Source organism: Cervus canadensis, chromosome 13 (assembly GCF_019320065.1).
Source record: "Cervus canadensis isolate Bull #8, Minnesota chromosome 13, ASM1932006v1, whole genome shotgun sequence".
In the NCBI taxonomy this organism is placed as follows: Eukaryota; Metazoa; Chordata; class Mammalia; order Artiodactyla; family Cervidae; genus Cervus; species Cervus canadensis.
Genome location: NC_057398.1, coordinates 55,246,050 through 55,269,591, shown reverse-complemented (window position 1 = coordinate 55,269,591; position 23,542 = coordinate 55,246,050). Strand labels below are relative to the sequence as shown.

At 38.9% G+C, this 23,542-nt stretch overlaps 1 protein-coding gene across 5 annotated transcripts; it reads right to left on the bottom strand.

Annotated features, from left to right (window-relative positions):
• Positions 1–51: 51 nt before the first annotated feature.
• Positions 52–22,265, bottom strand: BPNT1 (3'(2'), 5'-bisphosphate nucleotidase 1). 5 transcript variants are annotated; one of them, XM_043485586.1, is made up of 11 exons: positions 22,109–22,264; positions 19,566–19,692; positions 17,014–17,141; positions 13,708–13,812; positions 12,887–12,994; positions 11,425–11,473; positions 9,788–9,879; positions 8,745–8,789; positions 5,330–5,527; positions 2,500–2,605; positions 52–697 (listed from the first exon to the last, which is right to left on the bottom strand). In XM_043485586.1, exons 3-11 carry the CDS (start codon positions 17,131–17,133, stop codon positions 549–551), a joined length of 972 nt encoding a protein of 323 aa, XP_043341521.1. In that variant the 5' UTR covers positions 17,134–17,141; positions 19,566–19,692; positions 22,109–22,264; the 3' UTR covers positions 52–548. The 5 variants fall into 5 exon arrangements, with proteins under 5 accessions (XP_043341521.1, XP_043341522.1, XP_043341523.1 ...); XM_043485587.1 differs by having other exon boundaries at positions 19,566–19,723; positions 22,109–22,262; XM_043485588.1 differs by having other exon boundaries at positions 19,566–19,730; positions 22,109–22,258.
• Between the last annotated feature and the right edge of the window lie 1,277 nt (positions 22,266–23,542).

Below are 23,542 nucleotides of genomic sequence, written 5' to 3'. Positions count from 1 at the left end.
AAATATATCATTTTCAAGTACTCGAGACAAAAAAAGCTGGTGAATAATAGAGAGAGCTAAAAGTAAATAATTTATTATAAAGAAACATTTCTCTAAAATCTGTTTCTTCAACACATACAATGACATTTTAATGTAGTCAGGATGGGAGTAGGGAAACTTTTTACATTACACTGAAAGACAAGAATGAGATTCAGGTAACACTGGTTCTGTGCCCTAGAGAAATCTGGTTTACAAAATAGGAATGTTGATTCAACAATGGATCAGGACAGCCAATTGGAAATGAACTTTTCTTTCAATGCTCCAAATAAAAGGAGGAAAAGAAATGTGACACAGAGTGACCTTGCAAATTTTCCAGATGTCAAAATTGGTCTGGGTGATTGATTTACCAGGACATTTAAAAATTCTATTTTATACTTCTAAGTAATCAAATGTAAACTGGTGATCAACAATGAAGTAAAAGTGGAGCTCAAATTCCATTCAAGTAGTTTTAAAATGTATTATTTTTGAGAACCAAGTCCTTCTCCTGGCTGAGTTGACGAGATTTCCCTTCAAGGAACAAGTGCATTTTTAACAGACTGGGGAACTCGACTTGCATAATAATCATAATTCCTCAGTGTGGCCAGAACTCCAGCTGAGTTCATGTGCTTCACCTCCTTGTTATACTGAAGGGCATTTCCATGGATATCGGTTAACTTGCCTGTGGAAAAAACATCAATACAACATCAGTGACTGATCAGATCATCTAAGTGTTTCTTGCTTCCCTGTGTAATAATATACAATGAATGCTGGATAAAATAAGGAAGATGAGGAGGGACTGCAAAGGTCAAGTGTTAATTTCATTTGCAATTTAAGACTAACTAAAGGCTGTCATTTTTTCCTTCTTGATTAAAATAATTTAGTATTTTTTTTTTCTCGCCTTACTGTGCAGCATGTGGGATCTTATGTCCCCAACCAGGGATTGAACCCATGACCCCTGCATTGGAAGCACAGAGTTTTAACCACAGGACCATCTGGGATGTCCAATGGGAGTAGGGAAACTTTTTACATTCCTCTGAAAGACAAGAATGAGATTCAGCTAACAACCGGTTCTGTGCCCTAGAGAAATCTGGCTTACAAAACAGGAATTTTTCAATTTATATTTCTTGGTATCAATTAATTTCTCTTTTTCTGGAGTGATTATTTTCCTATTGATTATATTCCATCACCCACAATTCCTGCATTCTAAAGTATTTTCTTCATTTTACCATTTATGAGTAACACTTTATTTGGTAAGTGTTTAAGTGAAGTATGCTCATAAAATATAACTGTGTCATATTACAGTTTCATATACCCTTTTTTTTTGTTTTTTGCATTTTCTCCTGCCAGCCCCTCCCCCCTTTTAAAATGTGTTTTTAGCGGCCCTGGGTCTTGGCTGCAGCTCACGGGCTTCTCCAGCAGTCAGGCATGGGCTCGGTAATTGCAGTGGGCGGCTCGGTGGCAGGGCGTGTGAGCCGAGTTTTCCAACCAGGGACTGGACTTGCATTCCCTGCATTGGCAGTGCAGGGTCTTAACCACTGCACCACCAGGGAGGTCTGAATGAGAACGAAAATGGATCGTGATGGTTTAACTTCCCTGTCACGTAATGTGCTAACGATGCATTGATGCAATAAAGTACCAGGAGAAACGACAGACTGAAAATCAAGCGTTTAAGAGTCGACGTGATCACAGGAGTTCCCTGGCAATTCAGTGGTTAGAACTCTGTGCTTCCACTGCTGTGAAAGTGAAAGGTGCTCATTTGTGTCCAACTCTTTGTGACCCCAAGGACTATACAGTCCATGGAATTCTCCAGGCCAGTATCCTGGAGTCAGTAGCCTTTCCTTTCTCCAGGAGATCTTCCCGACCCAGGGATCGAACCCAGGTCTCCCTCACTGCAGGTGGATTCTTGACCAGCTAAGCCACAAGGGAAGCCCGTGGCCGGATTCAATTCCTGGTTGGGGAACTAACATCCGACAAGCCATGCATTGTGGCACCCCCTGCCCCAATACAGATGTGATCTGATGTCTATCTGAATGTGAAAAATCATCTTGTTATGTATGTATCTGTCGTATTTTTGGAGTCAGAAAAAAAATTCCAAGTCTATAATCTTCAGCATTAGCCCTGAGACATTTACCAATATTGGCTTAGAAGAAACTAACTGAGGTGAGGATAATCACAATAAATAATTCTATTTGTCAAGGGAAAAAACCCTAAAAGCATTAAAGCCATAAATTAATAAGGATTTCATTACGTTAACTATGTGCAGATCAAGGTCCAAAGGAGAAACTAACTAAAGAATGAATTTGCTGGAAATCTACTTTCTTACCTATAAAATGCAGGGGTTGGACTGTATAATCTCTAACTTTCCTTCTATCATTTACATTTTAAGACTCTAGGTCAAGTAATACTACCGAAATATTATGTCTGAGCATAACATGAAAACTGTATAAAACCTGTTAATTCCCCCAAATAAAATGGACTAACCTCCGACAGCATGTAAAATGACTTCTGGAGCACAGGTGTCCCACTTCTTACATCCAGGACTTGCAAATACATAAGCAGAGGCTTTGCCTTCAATCAGCTGAATTATCTGTAAGGTTAAGAGCATAATAATCCCTTGGCCATGAAATGACTGAGGTACCATTAAAGAGAAACTGCTAGTTTTTTTTTTCTCAAGCATTTTGATCCCTCAGTCAGACTCAACTTAGGTTAAAGCCTTCAGCAGGTATAAATGACATGAATATTATGAAGAAACATACAGAGTACATGTGTAATTATACAGTGATCTGGGGGCGGGGGGGAAGTAGTCAAATAAGTATAAGGAGGATATCTGAAGCGTCTTCATATTCCAAGTTGGGAAAATAAAGTTTTCCCTTTTTTATGTTGTTTGTTTTTCTTTTTATTGTGAAAGCAATATATATTTTGTTATAGAAAAAGTAAAGTTTTTTTAATCTTGTAAAAATTTGACCATTATTGTGTAAAGATTAAGACAGAAATATCAACCAGCACAGTAATGTATAAGTTGTGATAAGTTCTAACAGATGTGTGATGCTGACTAATCCAACAAGCAATTTCCTAAGTCTTTGTTTAGGATTCACGTGTGTGTGTATGCTCAGTCATGTCTGGCTCTTTTTGACTCCATGGACTGCAGCCCACCGGGCTCCTCTGAACATGAAATTCTCCAGGCAAGAATACTGGAGTGGGTTGCCATTTCTTTCTCCAGGGGATCTTCTCAACCCAAGAATCGGACCTGCATCTCCTGCGTCTCCAGCATTGCTGGTGGATTCTTTACCACTGAGCCTCCTGGGAAGCCATGTTTTAGAATCATATCTGTTACTATTTCTGCTACCAAAGTGTGAATTTTAAAGACTCGTATTACTGATACCTGTAATATTCATACAAAAATAAGGTTGCCAAAAGAAACTGTGTGACTCTAAACAGAAGCTTCCTATCAGACCCTCATTAGTCAGTTAGCTTATTTTTTGGTTACACTGTGAAATAACTAGTACTGTAAAATTCAGACTGCCAATACTGAGATGAAAAGACCAGCCCAGGAGAATGAGGAGAACCTCAGTGAACACAAGGTAACCAGCTATTCTTTTTAGGATTACCGTATTCAAGAACACCTTCAAACCATTAAACCTTGCTCTAGACTTCTGAGTAAAAGCTTTCTCTTTCTTTGAAGATATCTGTGTCAAGTCTTTATTATGTGCCAAGAACTACACCAGGAATATTTTCTGAGAGAAGAGGGGCTAGCTGTAACTTTCGTTAGATTTTCAAAGAAGTCCTTGACGCAAAAAAGTTAAGAACGGCCCAACAAGGTCTTTTCACAGAAGAAAAAGAGGTGGGGGGTTGAGCAGGATGGGGACTTTGCTCCAACGGGGAATGGTACCCTTTGGGAACAAAAGAGGTAATGGGTTTCATAGTTACAAAAGTAGGAGTAAAGAGAAATCATATTTCAGGGAATACCAGGGATATATTTTTACTTTGAGATGTTTAAAATTTTTTTCAAAATACTGTTACTTCCAATTTTCACTCTCTTAGAAGCAAATGCTTTTGGAAAATCTAGAAATAGCTGATTATTGCTTCCAAAGGGTGTGTGTTCTCAGTCACTCACAAAGTCGCTCATGTTGTGTCGGACTCTTTGCGACCCCATGGACTATAGTCCACCACACTCCTCTGTCTGTGGGGATTCTCCAGGCAAGAATACTGGAAGGGGTTGCCATGCCCTCCTCCAGGGGATCTTCCCAATCCAGGGACTGAACCCAGGTCTCCTGCATTGCAGGCGGATTCTTTACTATCTGAGCCACCAGGGAAGCCCGCTTCCAAAGGGTAGGGGAGGAGAAATGAATTCCATTCAGTTCAATAAATATTTATCATTTGTTGCCCCAGACACACAAGTGGGAAATACACATCCTTGGGGGCATTTGGATGTCAGGATATAGAGGAATTTACATCCCATTCTCAACTGCTGTGAAGTGGAATCACCCAGGGATGTGGTGCAGGGGAGTGCCATGATAAGCTGCGTGTTTTCATCGCTCTAGTGGCACTGTGAGGACATAACCTTGAACAGGGAACCACTTTGGAAGCTGCTGGAAAGTCTGGATGCGGGATGATGATAGGTTTCAACTAGGGCACTGGCAGTTGAGATGGATGAGACTTTAGAGGAGAATTAAAAAGATCTGTAAGTAGGATCAGATTGATAGGATGTGAGGAAGGAAGGAGGACATGATGACTTTCAGGTGTCTGGCTAGAACATTTAGGAAAATGGCGATGCCATTAAGCAGACAGGAAGTAGAGAGTGGAACACATCTGGGTGCAGGCAGAGAGAGGATGTGCTCCAATTGGGGATGCTGAATTTGAGGCGCCTGAAGGATGTCATCATGATGATAACCAAGGGGCAATCAGATGAGAGGAGATCAGGGATGGAGATCAAACTGTGTTTCACTTCACTATGTTCTCAGGATGTGGGCCTAGATGAATGAATGGGGAAGGTATCCAGGGAGGGGCAGGCAGGCCCATCCTTAGAGTCTACAGAAGACCTAGGAAGTAATCCAAGAGGGTCCTTGAGAAAATAAGGACCAGCAACAGGCATGGGGTCTTATGCAAATAACTTATATTATCACTGAACTCTTAGATTAAAAAAGACTTGAACCACAACATTAAAAAAAAAAAAATCAAATGTTGCTGAAATGGCAAATAACGATCTTTCTTCTCTTCTCCCAAACTCTGATTTCACATTTTGTAAAAGCTCAGTTATTTCTTTCAGTGATTCAGTTGCATTTCAGAGGAGATGATGGACAGATTTTCATACCTTATTTCCTGCTCCTCCCACTCTCAGCACATCATCAGGGTTCATAGCAGTGACACAGTCCGTAACCAACTGGCTGTTATGGGACCGGGTAGTTGTGATGATGTGTTTGCCGGCGGGCACTTCTTTCAGCTGAAATCCGAAGGCACCTAAACCCAAAACTCCCCAGATAGTTCTCCCCAGCACAGCATCTGGTCCTGCCTGTGTAAATGGATGAAACAACAGCAAAGCTTGTTTATCATCACTTAGAGAAAAAGGTTCATTGTAAATAGAACATTTAGTTATATTAGCAGCATGATTAAAAAAAAATGGTAATGTTACAAAGTACAAAACAGTATAATTGAGAAAGAAATTTTCCTGAGAGGATCAACTGATTATTCTCATTGTTGTTTTGGTTAATAATTGGGAGTTCCCTCGTGGCTTAGTAGCTAGGATCTGGGTTTCATTGCTGTGGTCCAGTTTCTGTACCTGATTGTGGAACTGAGATCCTGCAAGACATGCAGCACAGCCAAAAATAATAATAATAATAATAATAATAACTGGACTTCAAAAGTATGGAAAGAAACTTCTGGTTATTGCCTGGAGTTTCAGGAAAGGCAATATCACATACTGATTCCTGGTCCTCTTATTAGAGTTATCCAACAGCCTCATTATTGTATTTGCAAAGAGCTGTTTTGCAAAAGGTACATAAATTCCCAGGAAATGAAATACCATGTATTGATTACTTTTCATTGTCCAAGGAACAACAGGGATCACATTACTATGGGAACAGGAAATGGTGATAATATATTTGGCTGCTATAGAGACAAAGTGACTGAAGAGGCTAATACTGAAAAGTGGCCATGGATAATGGGGTCAGGGTTAAAAAACTTTACTGACAATCATGGTGGTAAAATGACAATGACAATGCAATCCCAGAATCTGTATTTTCCTTTGCAGAGCTCAAAGAATTTTCAACCATATTATTATAACAATAGACTTTGCATAGAAAAACATAACCTGTATTTCGAGGAAACTAAACCTGATGCCCAAAATGGGTAACACAAAGTCATCGAAATGTCATTATAGCAATACAGTGGATGTACAGACATGTATTTTTACTGAATACCTAAACATGTACCAGGCAGCATACTAAGAGCTTTACATGTATTATCTCATTTAATCCTCAGAACAGTCCCATGTAGCAGGTATTATCATCCCTATTTTACAGATGAGGAAAAGGAGTTTTGGAATCATTCGGTAACCTGACCAAGGACTCTATAGTATATAGTATAGTGAAGTCACTCAGTCGTGTCCGACTCTTTGGGTGGACTGTAGCCTACCAGGATACTCTGTCCATGGGATTTTCCAGGCAAGAATACTGGAGCGGGTTGCCGTTTCCTTCTCCAAGGACTCTAGGGAGATGATAATCAAACTGAGGCTCGTCTGTGTTCAAAGCCAATTATGTGTCATCACTGAACTAGACTATCTACACCTCAGCGCGCTTGTCAAAATGCTTTCACACACACCATCTCATTTACCCTACGGTAGTACTCTGGGTGCTGTTATAGTGAAAGACGCTTGGGTTGCAGGGCTAGATTCCCGGGGAAGCGGGCTCTGAGTTAAGAACGGTGTTTATGAAGGAGTGCCCTTGGCATCCACACTGCGCAAAGGCGGGGAGGTGGTGTGAGTGGGCAGAGGGAGAAACAGCTGTGATGCAGATCCGACCGCAGCTGCGGCCGACCCCAGGGGGCGCTCTGGAGCCCGGACGGCTCCTCAGGGTCGTACCACACTGGGAACATATCCCAGATTGGGATGAAATGCCAGGCCTTTACACCGGTCCAATCATCAGTCACTGGAAATGGGCTGACTGCCTGCGGGAGGGGCGTGTCACTGGCGAGGCGGTTCTTTACAGATGAGGAGGCTGGCCTCCAAAGTGCTGAGAGCACTCTGCAAATGGGCAACAGAGGAACAACCAAAGAACAGGCGCTGGGGCTCAGCGCATGCTCGCCTGCCTCTCCTCTTTGCTCTCGCATCTACACCGTAGGAGAGGCTGGGCTTTTCAGAGTACTGATGGGCTCCGGGTGCTCATTACACTTCAGCTCAACTGCTGCGACCAACTTCACACTCTCAAGAAACCTATTAATGGGGCCCTCCCTGGTGGTCCAGTGGTCAAGGTCCATGCTTCCAATGCAGGGGGCGTGGGTGAGATCCCTGGTTGGGGAACTAAGATCCCACATGTTGTGGGGCCAAAAAATTAAAAATATTAAAAAAATAATACATAAAAATATTTTTAAAAACCCTACTTATTCAGCTCTCTAGTCATTCTGAAAAAGAAAGGAAAGCACACTTAAAAGGGGACATACATGAGTATTCTGGGCCCTAGAAAACTCATATGCCCTGTGTAAATAAACATGAAGGCAAAAAGGATGGGACCCTGGACTCTTGGCACCCTGGCAAGGTAAGTGCAAACCCCACGAGGCAGCCGGCTAGCCTCCCTCTGAGCTCCTGATCTCTCAGCCTCTCTCACTGTCTCTCCCATTCAAGGTCCCCACACCAACTGTCTGGGTGTCATAAAGGCTAGCACGTTCATCTTACTGATGAATAACTAAGATTCAGCATGGTTAATGAGCTAGCTCTGATGTTCAGACAGACTGGGTTTCTTCGCATGGTGCCACGCTCTTTTTTTTTTTTAAATTTTATTTCCTGTTCAGAATTCTCTTTTTAAAAGTTTTTACCAGAGGATAGCTGCTTTACAACGCTGTGTTAGTTTCTGTGATACAGCAAAGGAATCAGCTCTACATACACATGTGTCCCTGATCTTTTGGATTTCCTTCCCATTTAGGTCATTGCAGAGCACCGAGAAGAGTTCCCTGTCCTACACAGTAGGTTCTGCCATGCTCTTTTAATTTGAATGCTTCCCAGCTTCAGTATCTGTTAGCAGCAATAATACAATCTGAACTGTGAAGTCCTTTATGTGACTAACAGAGCAGTGGACTGTGGTTTAGATCTCAGATCTGCCAGTGACCAATCAGGGCAAGTGGTCTGTCTCAGTGTCCTCATCTTTTGAATGGGGATGAAGGTGTCCTTAAAGAATGATGGAGCATGTCAGAATGAGATATGCATGTAGGTCCTTGAGTCTGGCAGTACACAGGAAGCTCCTGATAAATGATGAAGGTTTTAAGTTGAACATTCAGCCTTGTAAACTACCAACAAAGATGAGCAATTTTTCTCCTTGTTGCAACAAATTTTAAGGCATAAGCAAGAGGGAAGAGGCAAAGAGTAAGAGAGTGTACAGAAGGAGAGGTGGTAAAGGACAGGTAACAAAGGAGAGAAGCAGAACAAGGGAAAATGAGCTGGGAAATGGCATAGACACTGGCTGCCTGGGGTACCACTTTCTACCTACCAGTGGAGCCAAAAGCCTAGCTATTTTTCTCACCTTGGTGTCATTCCTGGGTTCCCTTAACTTCTGATTTTCATTGTTCTGTGGAAAGTGAATACAAGTATTCTAATCTCAGAAAGAAATGATGGAAATTTTTAGTAACTCCAAAGCAAACCTTTTTTTTGAAAAATGGTGCCATGCATTGCAATATTATCTATGAATTAAATGCCACTCTTTTAAGTAACAGTATTAGCTCACTTTAAAGTTTACATGACACTCTTAAGAAGCACATTATTATAACTAAAAAAGTTATATACACGGTAGGAAAAACCCAAAGTTATCTGAGAAGTAGAAATCCTGCTCTTAACTCAATTTGGAGACTCAGAAGTAATAGTCCCCATTCTGGTTACTTTTTTCTCTAATGACCGATCAAGGTTACACTAATGTAAATACCTTAAGTGTTTTATTTCAACAATTTCCTTTAACATTTCGTGTGATCTAATGGTAATATTCCTGATTTGGAAGTACATTAGCCTCTTGTTCTAGGAGAACAACAATTCTAGAAAAAGACAATTTCTTAAGAGTATAATAGAAAGTCAAAGCAGATTAGAGAGACAAAATAAGAGGAAACAGCGCAAGAGCATATTTATTTAATGCTGACCATAATTTAGGCATTATGTGGAATTACCTGCAAAACAACATGGCTAGCCTCTTTTCTTGGTTGAAATGGTTCATTTCTTCAATGTGCTTCAAGCACCACCTGTAAATCAGGTGTCTCAATGACCAAGCTAATCAAGAACCATATCAGTAATTCCCAAACTTTTGCTTATGATTTGAATCATAAGGCATATGTAAAAAAATATATGCAACACATACAGTGTGTCTGTATATATAAGTACATACACATTCCTGGTATCATCACCCCCAGAGGTTCTGACTCAGTACATCTGGGGTGTGATCTGGGAATCCTTACTTTGAAAAGTTCCCCCAGACTGCAGGTGCAACCAAGCTAGAAACCAGTAGATTAGATAGCATTAAGAATCATAGAACACCATAATTATTTAGCTGAAAAAATATTTGGGATCATTTAAGAGTAATACCTGGTAGTTATAATACGGCTGGTTAATAACTCCCGCTATGGCTTTTCCTTCATAAGCAATTCCAATAAGAACTGTTACATTGTCAAGAAGACCTAAAAAGAAGAAAACTCATATCAATTACATAATTCATATTACGACTTATCAGCAGCACATCAATGGCTCCCAAGTTATTTTTGCAATAACAGGTATGGAATTTACAGTTATTCATCCTCGATTAAACCTACTTGTGGCAAAATACACAAATTATAAGAGAGTGCTGACCAGGGACAGGAGTAGGAACTATGGCCACTTAATTGAATTGATTGATACACACGGTCTCATTAGTAATAATCTGTAAACCAATTAAGTAAATCAGCCATAACTCCACAGCCATCATTAGATTCCTCTGCATCGCCCTCTATCACCATCTGACTCACTTCTGCCTGCTAGATCTCTCTCGATTCCAGGATCACCATCTAGATTTGCATTTCAAGCCTCTAAATTAAAATTTCTCACAGTGGGGACAATGAACTAACAAGCAGCATCAGAATGAAAGTGAAAAAAAGTGCTAGTCACTCAATCGTGTCCAATTCTGAGACCCCATAGACTACTGCCCTCCAGGCTCCTCTGTCCATGGAATTCTCCAGGCAAGAATACTGGAGTGGGTTGCCATTCCCTTCTCCAGGGGATCTTCCTGACCTAGGGATTGAACTCAGGTCTCCCGCATTGCAGCCAGATTCTTTAACATCTGAGCCACCAGGAAAGATGGCATTAGAATAATGAACTGGCTCAATTTTTTCAATACAGATTCTTAGGCTCCTTTGCAGAGCTAGTGAATCAAAATTTCTGGATGTGGGGGCTGAGATCTGAACCACTTGTTTAGGTGCTCTTATACTCACCTAAACTGTCTGCTGCTGCTGCTGCTAAGTCACTTCAGTCGTGTTCGACTCTGTGCGACCCCATGGACGGCAGCCCACCAGGCTCCCCCGTCCCTGGGATTCTGTCTAGAGCTCTCCTATTTCTCAATGGGTTATAGAGACCTTTCCTGGACATACACACTACGGAATTCACTTGTAGATGTGTCTCATCCAAGGACAAAGTTTTTTCTAGGGATTATGAGACATTTTCTTTTTTTAAGCCATGAAGCTGAGAACTAATACAAGAAAACCTACGCTAATCTTTCTTTCAAAAATAAGAATCTAAGCTTATGCTGTGCTCCTAAAATCTACCACTCTGGCTCTGAGCCTGGTCCATTTCACTTCAATGTTGCCAACTTTAATTTGCTGCTTTCTAAGCGTGCTCATTTTAGATAATTTCAGGAGGGAGAAATATTGCACTATGTTTCAAAACCCATCTTTAGAGGCGATGCTGTGAACTGAGACAGCAGTTCTCAGAAGAGGGGAGAGGCATGCGCACCACGGGATGATGGCAGAGCAAGGTGGTATAGCAATGTTCTTGTTTTTCTACCTAATAAAGTTGGGGGTTCAGTACAGTCTCTTTGGTTACACTGGTTTAATGTCAGTTATTCTTGTGTATGGGACCTTCGGGTGTGGGACTGGTGGAGTATTGCGGGGATTGGTATTTGAACTAGACATCATATACTAGTCCTATTGCTGCCAAATACAGATACAAAAGACAAATGTAAAAGAGATACTAACCTTCGGTATATTCTTTGGTACCATCCAGAGGATCAACCCAGACCACAAGCTAAAAAAGAGGATGTGTCCAAATTAAGCATATAAAATTTAAAAAAGTGGAAATTCCCTGATGGTTCAGTGGTTAGGACTCCTTACTCCCAATGCCATGGGTCCAGGTTCGATTGCTGGTTGGGGAACTAAGATCCTGCTAGCCTCACAGAGCAGCCAAAAAAAAAAAAGAAATTTAAAAAAAAAATTTGATTTAAATAGATGAACTAAAAATTATCTTTTTCATTTCTGAAATTATGGGAGGCTTAAGCCAATGTCATCAGTTTTGTTATAACCAAAGAAAAATAGTAAAAAAGTATTTTGTAATAAAAGATACACAACACTATAAATCAACTGTACTTCAATAAAATTTTTTAAAATGTAAAATGCTGAACTGGTAAAAGTTTATTGTCACCTAAACAACTACAACACATTGCCATGAACATCCTGAGCTCCAGATCATGATACAAGGAAAACTTTAAAGTGGCACCAGAAATGTGCTGTGTGGATGCTACTCATTTTTATATATAAATGCTGCTTTAGGAAAAATAATGACAGTTTGACTATCATAAGGACACAGTGTATATACGGCCAAGAAAAATGAATCGTTTATAAGACTGAAATAGAATAGACAAGAAATCCTCTCTTCTTAGGACTTTTAATATGATTCAGGATACGCAGTCATGAACCACCAGAATTACAACACTTGATGTGAATTTATCAGGGCATATTTCTGATGGAAGACACCATGAATTTTCTTTCTATACTCCATATCACAGAACAAAGCACCTTACTCATAGTATGTGCTCAACAAATGTGTGTTAAATAAACTAAAATGTGAAAATTAAAGAAGTATAATAGCTATTTGAAGTCACAGATTTAATTTAAGCAACTATAAAAAGCATGGGGGATAATTTTTACGGCCTTCCAAAAATATAAGGCAGTGATCCATTTCAGTTCCAGTGATCACTTTCCAGTTCCAATTACCCACGAAAAGTTTTACTATCAAATCTACTAAATAACAAGTTAGATTTTCTCCCTAAAAGTATCATCATCATCATCATTATTATTATTGGCCATACCATGCAGCCTGTGGTATCTTAGTTCCCCGACCAGGGATTGAACCTGGGCCCTGGCAGTGAAAGCACAGAGCCCCTAACCACTGGACCACCAGGGAATTCCCCCAAACATATTTTTAGTAAAAGTTTTAGAGTGAAGAGGAAATCAACAGAATGAGACAATGAACTCAAAATTAACAGGTGAGGCATCCCAGATGGTTGCCAGACATTTCTATGTTGGCTCTAAAAGATTTCAGGTTCCTGGTTGCCCTGTTTTTTATAACTACCAACTTTTCATTATGATGGCAGATTTTATTGCCTTTACTACAACAAAAACAGAAGATTAATAGAGAGGTAAGTAAGAGTATGGGTCATACATCTTCCTCCTTGATAGCACTGTACTGTGATGGGCATGGCTGCTTCAGTATCTCCTCCCACTGACCATCTTCAATCAGTTCTTGATCCACGTCTTCAGGAGGCAGATCCTAAAGTAGGGAATACTGGTGATGACCGAAGCTATTTCCTGTTTACAGAATACCCTCTGTCTCAGTAACAAGTAACGCAGCATCATAGGTTTCACTAGTTCTTTCTGTTTACCATTTCTATTTGGAGCTTTTAAAGCTAACTGAATAAAATTGCAAAAATAAATCACATATGGCTCATCAAAGTTGATTACAAAGGGTCCTAATTTCATTATCCTGAACAAGGATTAAAAACAAAAGAATGTTTAAGTATTATACACTTATCTATACAAGTGGCTCTGATATCAGCTATATCTTACTCTTAAATATATGAGATGTCAATTCCTTCACCTTCACAGTGTTAGTCTTTGAATAAATAGGCAAGTAAGTGTTAAATGAAAAAAAAAAAACAAAAACAAAAAAACAGGAACAACAAAACTCATTTTATTTCAAAGTTGGAGAATTCTGCTCTTCTTATACTTTGTATGCTGAATGTCACAAGCGTAACCATATTGTCTGTGGTCAAGAACTGAGACATCTGGTCTAGAAATAGACCAAAATATTAAAAGCAGACATCTCCCGAAAGTCCAAGGAACATCACAGTTATTTTTATGTTAAAACACAAAAATATAATGCTTGCAATCATAAAAGTAGTGTATAAAAAGTGACAATTACAAATCCATATGGTGAACAGGGATTAAAAAAAAAAACACCACGGTATCCCTGACAAGTCTTACCTCTTCCCCTATAATTGTTAGTTTGGGGAACTTCCGTGCCAATGAAGAACATATGCTTGCTTGAACTAATCGGTCAGCCTTGGTCTGCAGGTCTGTTGCACAGGTCTGCAGCAAAGAAAGTACATTTTAGCAGAACTAGTAAAAAAATAAGTTGTTCTTTGATGTCTCATGTGATTATCTATATCCATTTAAATTACAGTCTGTTTTTTTAAGACTGATGGAGCTTAACATCGTATGAGTCAGCTAGTTTCTTGGCTTGGTTTTCCTCATGGGACTTCTGGTGGCTAAAGTTGGGAAATGAGCTTTTAAATTATTTAGAACATTTTCTGCCCCAGTTCACAAATTCCTTTTATCAGATCTCTACATTAATCTTTTGCTCAAGTAGGTTGACAGACAGGAAATTTATACATTTTTCAAGGCAGTTAACAGTATTTCTGATATGGATTCTTCTATAAATTTCACTCACTAATCCTAATTCTAATAATTCAAGAGGTCCTCAGAATGATTATTTCTTAATTCAAAATCCTTATTGTTAAACTATAAAAAATATGAAAGTGAACAGCAGTAATATTTGCTACCTAATTCACCTATGGCATGCAACTCAATCCACATGTTACAAAATCACACTTATGAAACACAGTGACCACTTTGTTATCTTGTTTTCACCCAGTTAGGATGTCACAATTTATACATGCCTGTTTAGGTGGATTTACAGGTTATCTTCAACAGGAGGAACGTTCGTAATACTTTGTAATGAGATAAGGAATGACTGTGAAAATCAAATTTTTTTCTGCCACAGTGAAGTTTGCTGCTTATCTCAATGCAAAGAGCAATTCTGCTAGAATGCAGTGCTCAGAGGCAGAGAACTTTGTTCTATTTCCTAAAGAACTGTGCCTGGCACATAGTAGGTGCTCTGTAAACAACTGTGGAATGAAGCTACTAGAAAGGTTTGTTGAAATTGAAGATTACTCACTTAGCAGTCAGGTTTAGAGACCATTGCTTCAGAGGAAAAGACACAATGACAGTCATTCAACCCTATGAGGAAAGCTATCCCAAATACTTGCTAGGTAAGACATTTCCTGCTCTTTCTACTGACACAGTGCCAGACCTCACCATTCTGGATATTTTGTGTGACAAATCTGATTTTGTCCTGTCTCTTTTAAAATGAGGTGTTAACAAGTGGATATAAAGTACTAAGAGTATCTGACCAGTAGAGAGGACAGTGAAGTGATTATCTTTTTTCTTTTCTTTCTTTTTTAAAAAATACGTTTTTATTTATTTGGCTGTGCCAGGTCTTAGCTGCAGCGCATAGGATCTTTGATCTTTGTTGCAGCATGTAAATTCTTTTAGCTATGGCAAGCTAACCCTTAGCTGCAGCATATGGTAACTAGTTCCTCAACCAAGGATCAAACCTGTGCCCCCTGCATTGGAAGTGCAGAGTCCTGGCCTCTGTATCACCAAGGAAATCCCCATTATCTCTTTTTCTAACTTGAACACTGTATTTCTACTACTCTTTAGCTATACACTACAAAGTGGCCCATCTAATATAATCACTTTAAACAAAGTAAGTGATACTAAGGGAAAAATATGCAAAGATATGATCTAAAATATTGGCAGTAGTGGACTGATAGATGATTTTGTACTTTTTGCCAATTTTTTCCACTTCCTATGTTTCATAATAGAGAAAACGATAACAAAGAAAAGATAGCAAGATCAGTAGCCTTCTTTTTTTTTTTTTTGATCAGTAGCCTTCTAAAGTAGCTGTTTTACACTGTTAATCTGTCATTGAGCATGTATGTGATCAACTAAAACTTCTTTTTCAAACAAATTTGAATCAGACTCACTCCTAAGTACTTGAACACAGAATATGGGACTCTATAATTATTTCTACTGTAATATCTTGTTGAATTTGGCCCATCTTTCTCATAGCTGACAACTATTTTGTTGTGATCCAATACATTTTATTCTGTGATCCAATACATTAACTGGCCCTCCCAGCTTCATTTTTATTGACAAATTTGATCAGCATCCTTTTTTTTAGCCTCCTCTTCAACACCACTTCGGGAAAGATGCATTCAATAAGTTTTTTATACTGTATTTAAGTTAATGGCTAAAGAGAGAAAGACAGTTAAGAGCAGAATCCTCTGATCTGTCACCAGTGACCCTTATCCAGGTTGAAAGTGAATAATGAAAAAAATTGGGGGGTAACATTGACATTGTTCAGAGTTATGAGTACATCGACCAAGGTTCAGGATAAGGGATGGAAGATGTCATTTATATATCTTATAAAAAACTTGAGTACTTTCTGAAAATGGAAAATGAGGGACCATAACATTTTTTTAAAAGGTTTGATTCAAAATCAATTTTGACTTCAAGATCAAAATACCCTATATATCTCTTTCCTATACTATTAAGCCCATAAATCTATCAAAAAAAGAAATGAGATTTACTTCATTTGTTCTTGTGATGTTTAGTCTTAATTTTTAAAAGCAGTTATGCTAAAAATCTTATAATTAGTTCACAGGAACTTATTTCTAAGTTTTTTTTTTTAACTTGTATATAGGTCCTTATTTTTTTATACACGTAGCCTTAAGTAGATGCTTGACTTATCATAAAGGAGTGTTTAAACTACATCTCTATTTCAAACCATCAAAATGTTTATAATATCCTAAAATTTTCCCACTTTGGTAAAACTACAATATTTATTAAAGATTATGACGAAAAGTCAAATTTGTAACATGAAATAACAAGTCCTGTGGAAGAAATTATGTTTTAAACTAGAACACATGCAGGGTGAGACTTCTTTTAAGAATCAACTACCACTCTAAACTATTTTTCTGATAATTTGCCCAAGTTTTTAGTTATCATACTGGAAAGAAAAACTTTGCTTTTCCATGCAAAGAAAAACTTTGCACTTCTTTTCCATGAAGAAAAAAAAAAATCTAAAGCTTTGAATATAAGGGATATTTGTTTAAATGTCAGATTTGACCAAACATGTCAAGTTCACTAAGGACAGCACGACTCTGCCTGAAGTAGATTATTTCAGGATATGAAGCTTGGTTCCAGTGCTCTGGAGCTGGACAGTGGTCAGAAGACCCAGTCATACAAATAAAAGCTTTGGACGTAGGAAGTCTGGAGTCCTTTCAGAGCAGAAATGGAACCCATTTGAACTAAGGGTCTTGCAATCTCCATAGGGAAGCCACTGACTACTTCAACTATTAGTGTGTCTAGATTAATACATCCTTTTACCTAAACCTCAATGAACAATAATGAAGTTCATATGAAACGAGATGAGACTTTCAGTACCTTCTCAATGATGCCCAGGTCTCCTTCGGCGATAACACGCCTGACTATCGTTCCTGCCTTTTGAGCAATAGAATATGCTGAAGCCACCAACCTCATCAACACAGTGGGACTGGATGCCATGATGGGCCCTGAAGGGAAATCAAGAGAAATGTTCTGTTACTTTCAAAACCAGCTGCTGGTTTCCTTTACCTGAATTCAATTCAACACATAGATATTGAGCTCTTCCTTGGGACTGCTTCAGTTAACTGTGTAGATTCTCTAATAAACATCTACTGAAAGAGACTTGGGAAAAGGCTCCATTTCAGCATCAGCTCTCCCAATAAATCCAGCAGGATTCTTTTTCTCAGCAGGTAGGACATTTTTGAGGCATAGAGGTAACTGGTTCAGGCCTATGAGCATGTGAAATGTTTGATGTATGATGTGTGTAATGTGCAAATGCTGTATATTGAAAGGTGGTTTAGGGGCTAAAAATATACTATGTGCCCTAATGAGAGCTAATATTTTGTTGGTCTGCGGGTGAGATACTGTAACCTAATGTCTATAAAACAGGTAATGCCAAGAGAGGGATGAATAGCATAAGGGATGTGTGTGTACGTGGGAAGTGTGTGTGTGTGTGTACGTGGGAAGTGTGTGTGTGTGTGTTTAGTCGTATCCAACTCTGCGACCCCCTGGATTGTAGCCCGTCAGCCTTCTCTGTTCATGAAATTTTCCACGCAAGAATACTGGAGTGGGTTGCCATTTCCTACCAGGAATCTTCTCGACACAGGAACAGAACTCAAGTCTCCTGCATCTCCTGCATTTGACAGGCGGATTCTTTACCACTGTGCCACCTGGGAAGCCCTTATGTGGGAAGTATTAATAGTTAAAGAGGGGAGGGATTGCACGTGATTACATTTAGTTTCTGAAACCCAATGACTATTCCTTTAGACATTAAATAAAATTTTACCCGCTGGTAATTTACTATCATTCTCATCAGGGGCTTCCCTGGTGACTAGAATGGTAAAGAATCTGCCCGCAATGCAGGAGACCTGGGTTCAATCCCTGGGTAGGGAAAATCCCCTGGAGAAGGGAATGGCAATCCACTCCAGTATCCTTGCCTGGAAAATTCCATGGACAGAGGAACTTCGCGGGCTATAGTCCATGGGATCGAAAAGAGTCAGACACGACGGAGCAACTAACACTTCACCAGCAGCCAAACAGAACAAACAGCATGGTCATAGGAGTGAAGACCAATCATTTGGGCCTAGGGGGAACCAACCTGTGACAAAAAACTCTCCCACTTCTGACCAAATCAAGTCACCATGATTTCAATGCAACAAGGGAACACAACACAGAACAGAAAGGACAGTATTAACCTCAATTCAGCAATAGCCATCATTTTTTCCACCAATTTCTGGCTGCATATTTAATACGATGCACTTTTTAACCTCTTGACATCTTTTTTTCTATCATTCACATTCTGTTCACGGGGATTATGAACATAATGGAGACAATAAACACATGAAACAGTTGAAATCCCTCAGGAGGAAGACAACTGAAATTGATGTAATGAATATCATACTGGGATCAATATGGAACTAAGATAAAAATAAAATGGGTTTCTACATATCTGAACACATAGAAATTGTCTGGAACTAAGATAAAAACAAAATGGGTTTCTACGTATCTAAATCTTATCTTATTACATTATAATCAGGTTAGATTCATTTTCTTGGCATACTGAGCACTAATGTGGAAAAACTCTTTACAATGATTACTATTAATACTTCAGCAATAATTCAGAAAGAAAACAGGAGAAATGATATAGCAAACACTTTGTTGATCTATCTCTGCTCGCTTATATCCATGACCAGCCATGGAACTGATTTTTTCTGTGCTGGAAAAAGTAGTCTTCAGGTAGCTGATCTCTACTCCCCAGGTGTCTTAACCACTGAGGATATTTTAATGTGCTGGTGAGCTCTTTCAGTCCCCATGTTTTATATAATGCCATCTGTGAAAGGCAGATCATTTTCCCACACTGTATAGTGTTCTAACTTTTCACAGATATCATTTAGCTTTGAACCAGTTCAGTAACCATCCCAGCCTTGGCAAACTTCATATATGACTAAAACCACTTCCTTTTCTGCTTGCCAAGGCCACAGTATTTTCTTTCTAAAGAACAGCTTTAGGCTTTGTCTTCTTACTACATTCCTCAGAAAATGTGCACCATACTTATGAATCACCCTTTAAAACAAATACCAGGAAAAAAAAAAAAACCCAAATACCAGTTTTATAAGAATGTAAAAAAAAATCAGGATGTAAAGCACCATGATTTATAAAGAGATCTTGCAAATCACTTTCAGTTAGCAAAGGAGAGAATATTTCTACTATTTTCTCTGAAGTACGTCTTTGATCCAAACTGAACTACTGATAAAATATTAGGCTATCCCCAAGCCCTAGTAATTTTCTTAAGTATTTTTTAAATAAATGAACAGAGTTTTGGCTCTTTGTGTAAAAAGACCTTCCTATTATAGATAGGATAAGTCCCCTCCCACACCCCAAGTAAAAATTACCTGTTGATGGCAAAGGTGAAGGCAAAGCAAGGCGAAAAGCTCCTTCTGCAAGTTCTTCACTTCTTTACTGCAGTTCAGATTACATCCACTGTACTTCCTTCTCTACCAGTTTTGCACCTTCTGGGTCCTAAAACACTATCTTTTGTGAGCATGTCTCTCTGAAAGCTCATTGAAAAACAGTACAGGGATTAGAGGCCCTGATACTGGGAAAGATTGAGAGCAGGAGAAGAAGGGGGTGACAGAGGATGAGATGGCTGGATGGCATCACTGACTCAACAGATATGAGTTTAAACAAGCTCCGGGAGTTGGTGATGGACAGGGAAGCCTGGCGTGTTGTGGTCCATGGGGTCACAAAGAGTCAAAGAAGACTTAGTGACTAAACAACACAACAACAAGGGTTAAAGACAGGCACTGGAGCCTGCCTCCTGTGTTCAAGTCCCAGCTCTGGCACACATTAGCTTTGTGACCCTGGGAAAGCTACTTCAAATTCTCTGTGCCTCAAGCGATAATATGGAACTAACAATAAGATTGTAACATAGAGTCATTATAAATATTAAATCAGTCCAGGCACAAGATAAACACTAAGTGGTGCTGGCTAACCATTATTACGATGACTGTTCTCATCACTGACTGTCCTGCAGGGACATCAGGACAGCATTAAGGGCAAAAAATTCCTATAGCTTCTGCAACATTATTTTGCCTGAGGATATAGTGATAACCAGTATGACCATGAATCACACAGTTCAGGCTGTTCTCCACAACATTCTGGGCTTGAGGCTTAGAGCAGGAAAAAGAATTGTATGACATTTAAGGCAATCAACCTAACCTCCTATCATTTAAGAAATCTTTATAGTGCCAACAGGGCTCATTCAGAAGGACAAAGATAACAGAAATCAAATGATCCATTTCTTCCCATAGCCTGGGAGAGGCATCTTGAATTCAATATAAATGTGCTGAACATATGAGGATTAGGAACTTAAAACACATGATGAATTCCCAATCAAATCAAAATACTAAGATTATTTCTCTTTTGGAACCTGACTGTAACAGAGCAAATTCTAAAAAAAAAAAAAAAACCAATGGGCAGAGATACTCTCCTCACGAGTTATCAAAATAGGATATGATATAAAATTATAGTAATTAAAAGTTTAGTCCTGGGCAGAATTTGAGAGACAAATTAATGACATCAAATTCCAGAGTTAGATCCAAGTACACTAAAGGTTGTAATTTAAATCATGGAGAAAAGTTAATTGTGCAAAACGTCGTTAATTACTAATCTTTTAAAAAAACAGTTGGAATCTTTTTGTACTTTTTATAACACTGTATATTCCAGACCAAAGCATGATTTTGAGTAAACAACGAGAACATAAAAGTATAAGAATAAAACATGAGTGAAATGTTTTATAAATTTGGAAAAGGACTTTTAAACATGACTAAAACCAAGAATCCACTATAGAATAAATTGATAAATTTGACTGCATAAAAATTAAAACGTTTATATAACCAAAATACCATAAACAAACAGATGAGTGACAAGATGAGAAAAAATTTTGTATTACATACTAGACAAATGAACTAATTTTTGTTAAAGGGTTTACATATATCAATATGCAAAAGATGAATAATCCAATAAAATTGGGTAAATGACACCAATAATAGGCAATTCTTAGAAAAATTAAAGTAAAAGCCATTAAATCGTGACATGTTCAAGTGTTAGTCACGTTCAACTCTCTGTGACCCCATGGGCTGTAACCCACCAGTCTCCTCTATCCACGGGATTTCCAGGCAAGAATACTGGAGTGGGTTGCCATTTCCTCCTCCAGGGGATCTTCCCCACTCAGGGATCAAACCCAAGTCTCTTGCACTGCAGGCAGATTCTTCACATCTGAGCCACCAGGGAACCCACAACTTCACTAATTATGAAAGAAATGCAATCTAAACCAATGAGAAATGATTGTTCATTTGTAAGACAGGCAGAGGTAAGAAAATTTGGCCAGTGTTGGCTACAGTGTGAGGGAAAATCCTCCTGATCATCATTACCAACGATATAAAGTGGTGAAACCTCTTTTTTGAAAATCTTATGAGCAGTAAAATATACACACCTTTTAAACTAACAACTACATTTTCAGGGAATCCAAACATATTAAGGAAGTCTACAACCAGAAAAGACAGTAGGAAGAACGTCTGCTAATTTAACGAAATTTAATTTTAGGCGTAAGACAGTCTCTACATTTGAGTGTACTAAACACCGTCCAGGTTTGCCTTGTTATTTCAACAATATAGAGCCATAAAAAGACCCAGGGGCATGAAAATAATAGCATGGATAAAAAATCAAAATACTGACACTCAAGAATCTAGGTCCGAAGTTGAAGTATCTGGAGAGGCACCCTGGCTGACGTAATTTTTATTATTATTATTTTTTTTTACAAAAATCCCTTGAATCTCTTCGTATTTGTGCAGAGGGGTGGAGTTAAGAGGACGAATAAACTACTCAGATCTGCCTAAGGCCCTTGTGCTGACCCAAAGGGGAGAAAATTACTTACGGTGACAAGAGTGGGACCAAGTCAGACGAAACACCCTTCAGGGGCAACCAAAAAAGCTTTATCAGGCATCGGGTCCCGGCAGCGCCCCGTACAGCGCTCACCGTCCTGGGATAGGTCACCAGTAGATGCAGAGCAAACCTACCTCAGCTACTGAGCATGCGGGTAATTCGGCGCAGGCGCAGAACAGCTACTTGGCCGTCGCCGGCTCTGACTCCCACCTGCCGGAAAACTCCACTTGCCGGGTTTTCTTCAAGCTCTACGTAGGGGCCAGTGTCCTGAAGTCAAAACGAAAGGTGTGTTAATATTCAGGAATCATTCTGGCTTCAAGTGTTCTCCAGTCCACTTTGTGCGCACGGTTCATCCTTAAGATAGTAGTCGGGTTATTGATACCGCCCTGCGGCGACGGGCCAGCTGCTTAACCTCCAACCCTTGGGGGTCCTGGACACCCCGCCCCCCGCCCCACCTTTGCTCCCCTAAACAAAATTTTATGCAGAAGTGTGTTATTAGCGTTTACTTTTTTTTTTTTAAGCACTTACCAGATTCATAAAAGTGCCTGTGATTCTTTCATTTGCCTGTTGATAAGTCCTGGAAGATTTTCTCTCTTTCTGGTAGGATGTACCATATTAGTTTTTTTGTTTTTCTTTTTTCTTTTTGAGGCATCGGAAAAAAAAAAACAAAAAAAACCTAATTACGATTTTTATTCCACTGCCAAAAGTTAGAAGAAGCCAAAACAAAAATTGTCTGTGTGTTTATTTAGGCTGTATTTCTGGTGCACGGGAGAGCTGACCCGTGGTGAAAAACAGCCGGTTTTTGTTTTTGTTTTTTCAGTATTCAAAACCATGACACTGTGATTAGAATATAACAGCATAAAATAATATGGCAGAGTTAATAGCAAACGAACCAGTTGTAACAATAAAGGTAAATTGTTTAAACTCATCCATTTAAAGACAAATTTTCTGATTCATTAGAAAGCCAAACTCACTGTTTTATCAGAGTAGAATTCAGGGTAAGAAAAATTATCAAAGGGAACAGGGAATTTGTATTGTTAAAGGTATCCTTTATACTAACAAAGCTACTTTATTTTTAAACATTTTAAAATTAAATAAATAACCCCTGACCACAGTCCCACTGCTCAAAAAGAAAAAAACTGAAAAACCCCACAACCATCTGCTCAGGCCTTTGCTTTTTCCCCCCTAGTTTCATATGCTTTCTTTTCACTGTTTTTTAAATTGAAGGAAGATTCATTAAATTCTATAGTGCTTTACAATTTTCAAAAATTTTATGCATAGTTTCTTTTAATCCCATAATAACATTTTTCTCTCTACTGCTATCTTGCCCCCATCACTAGTTTTTGTCTATATTTATGTCTGCTTCTTCTCTGTTTTATTGACTAGTTTGTTGTATATTTTAGATTCTATATATAAATGATATCAT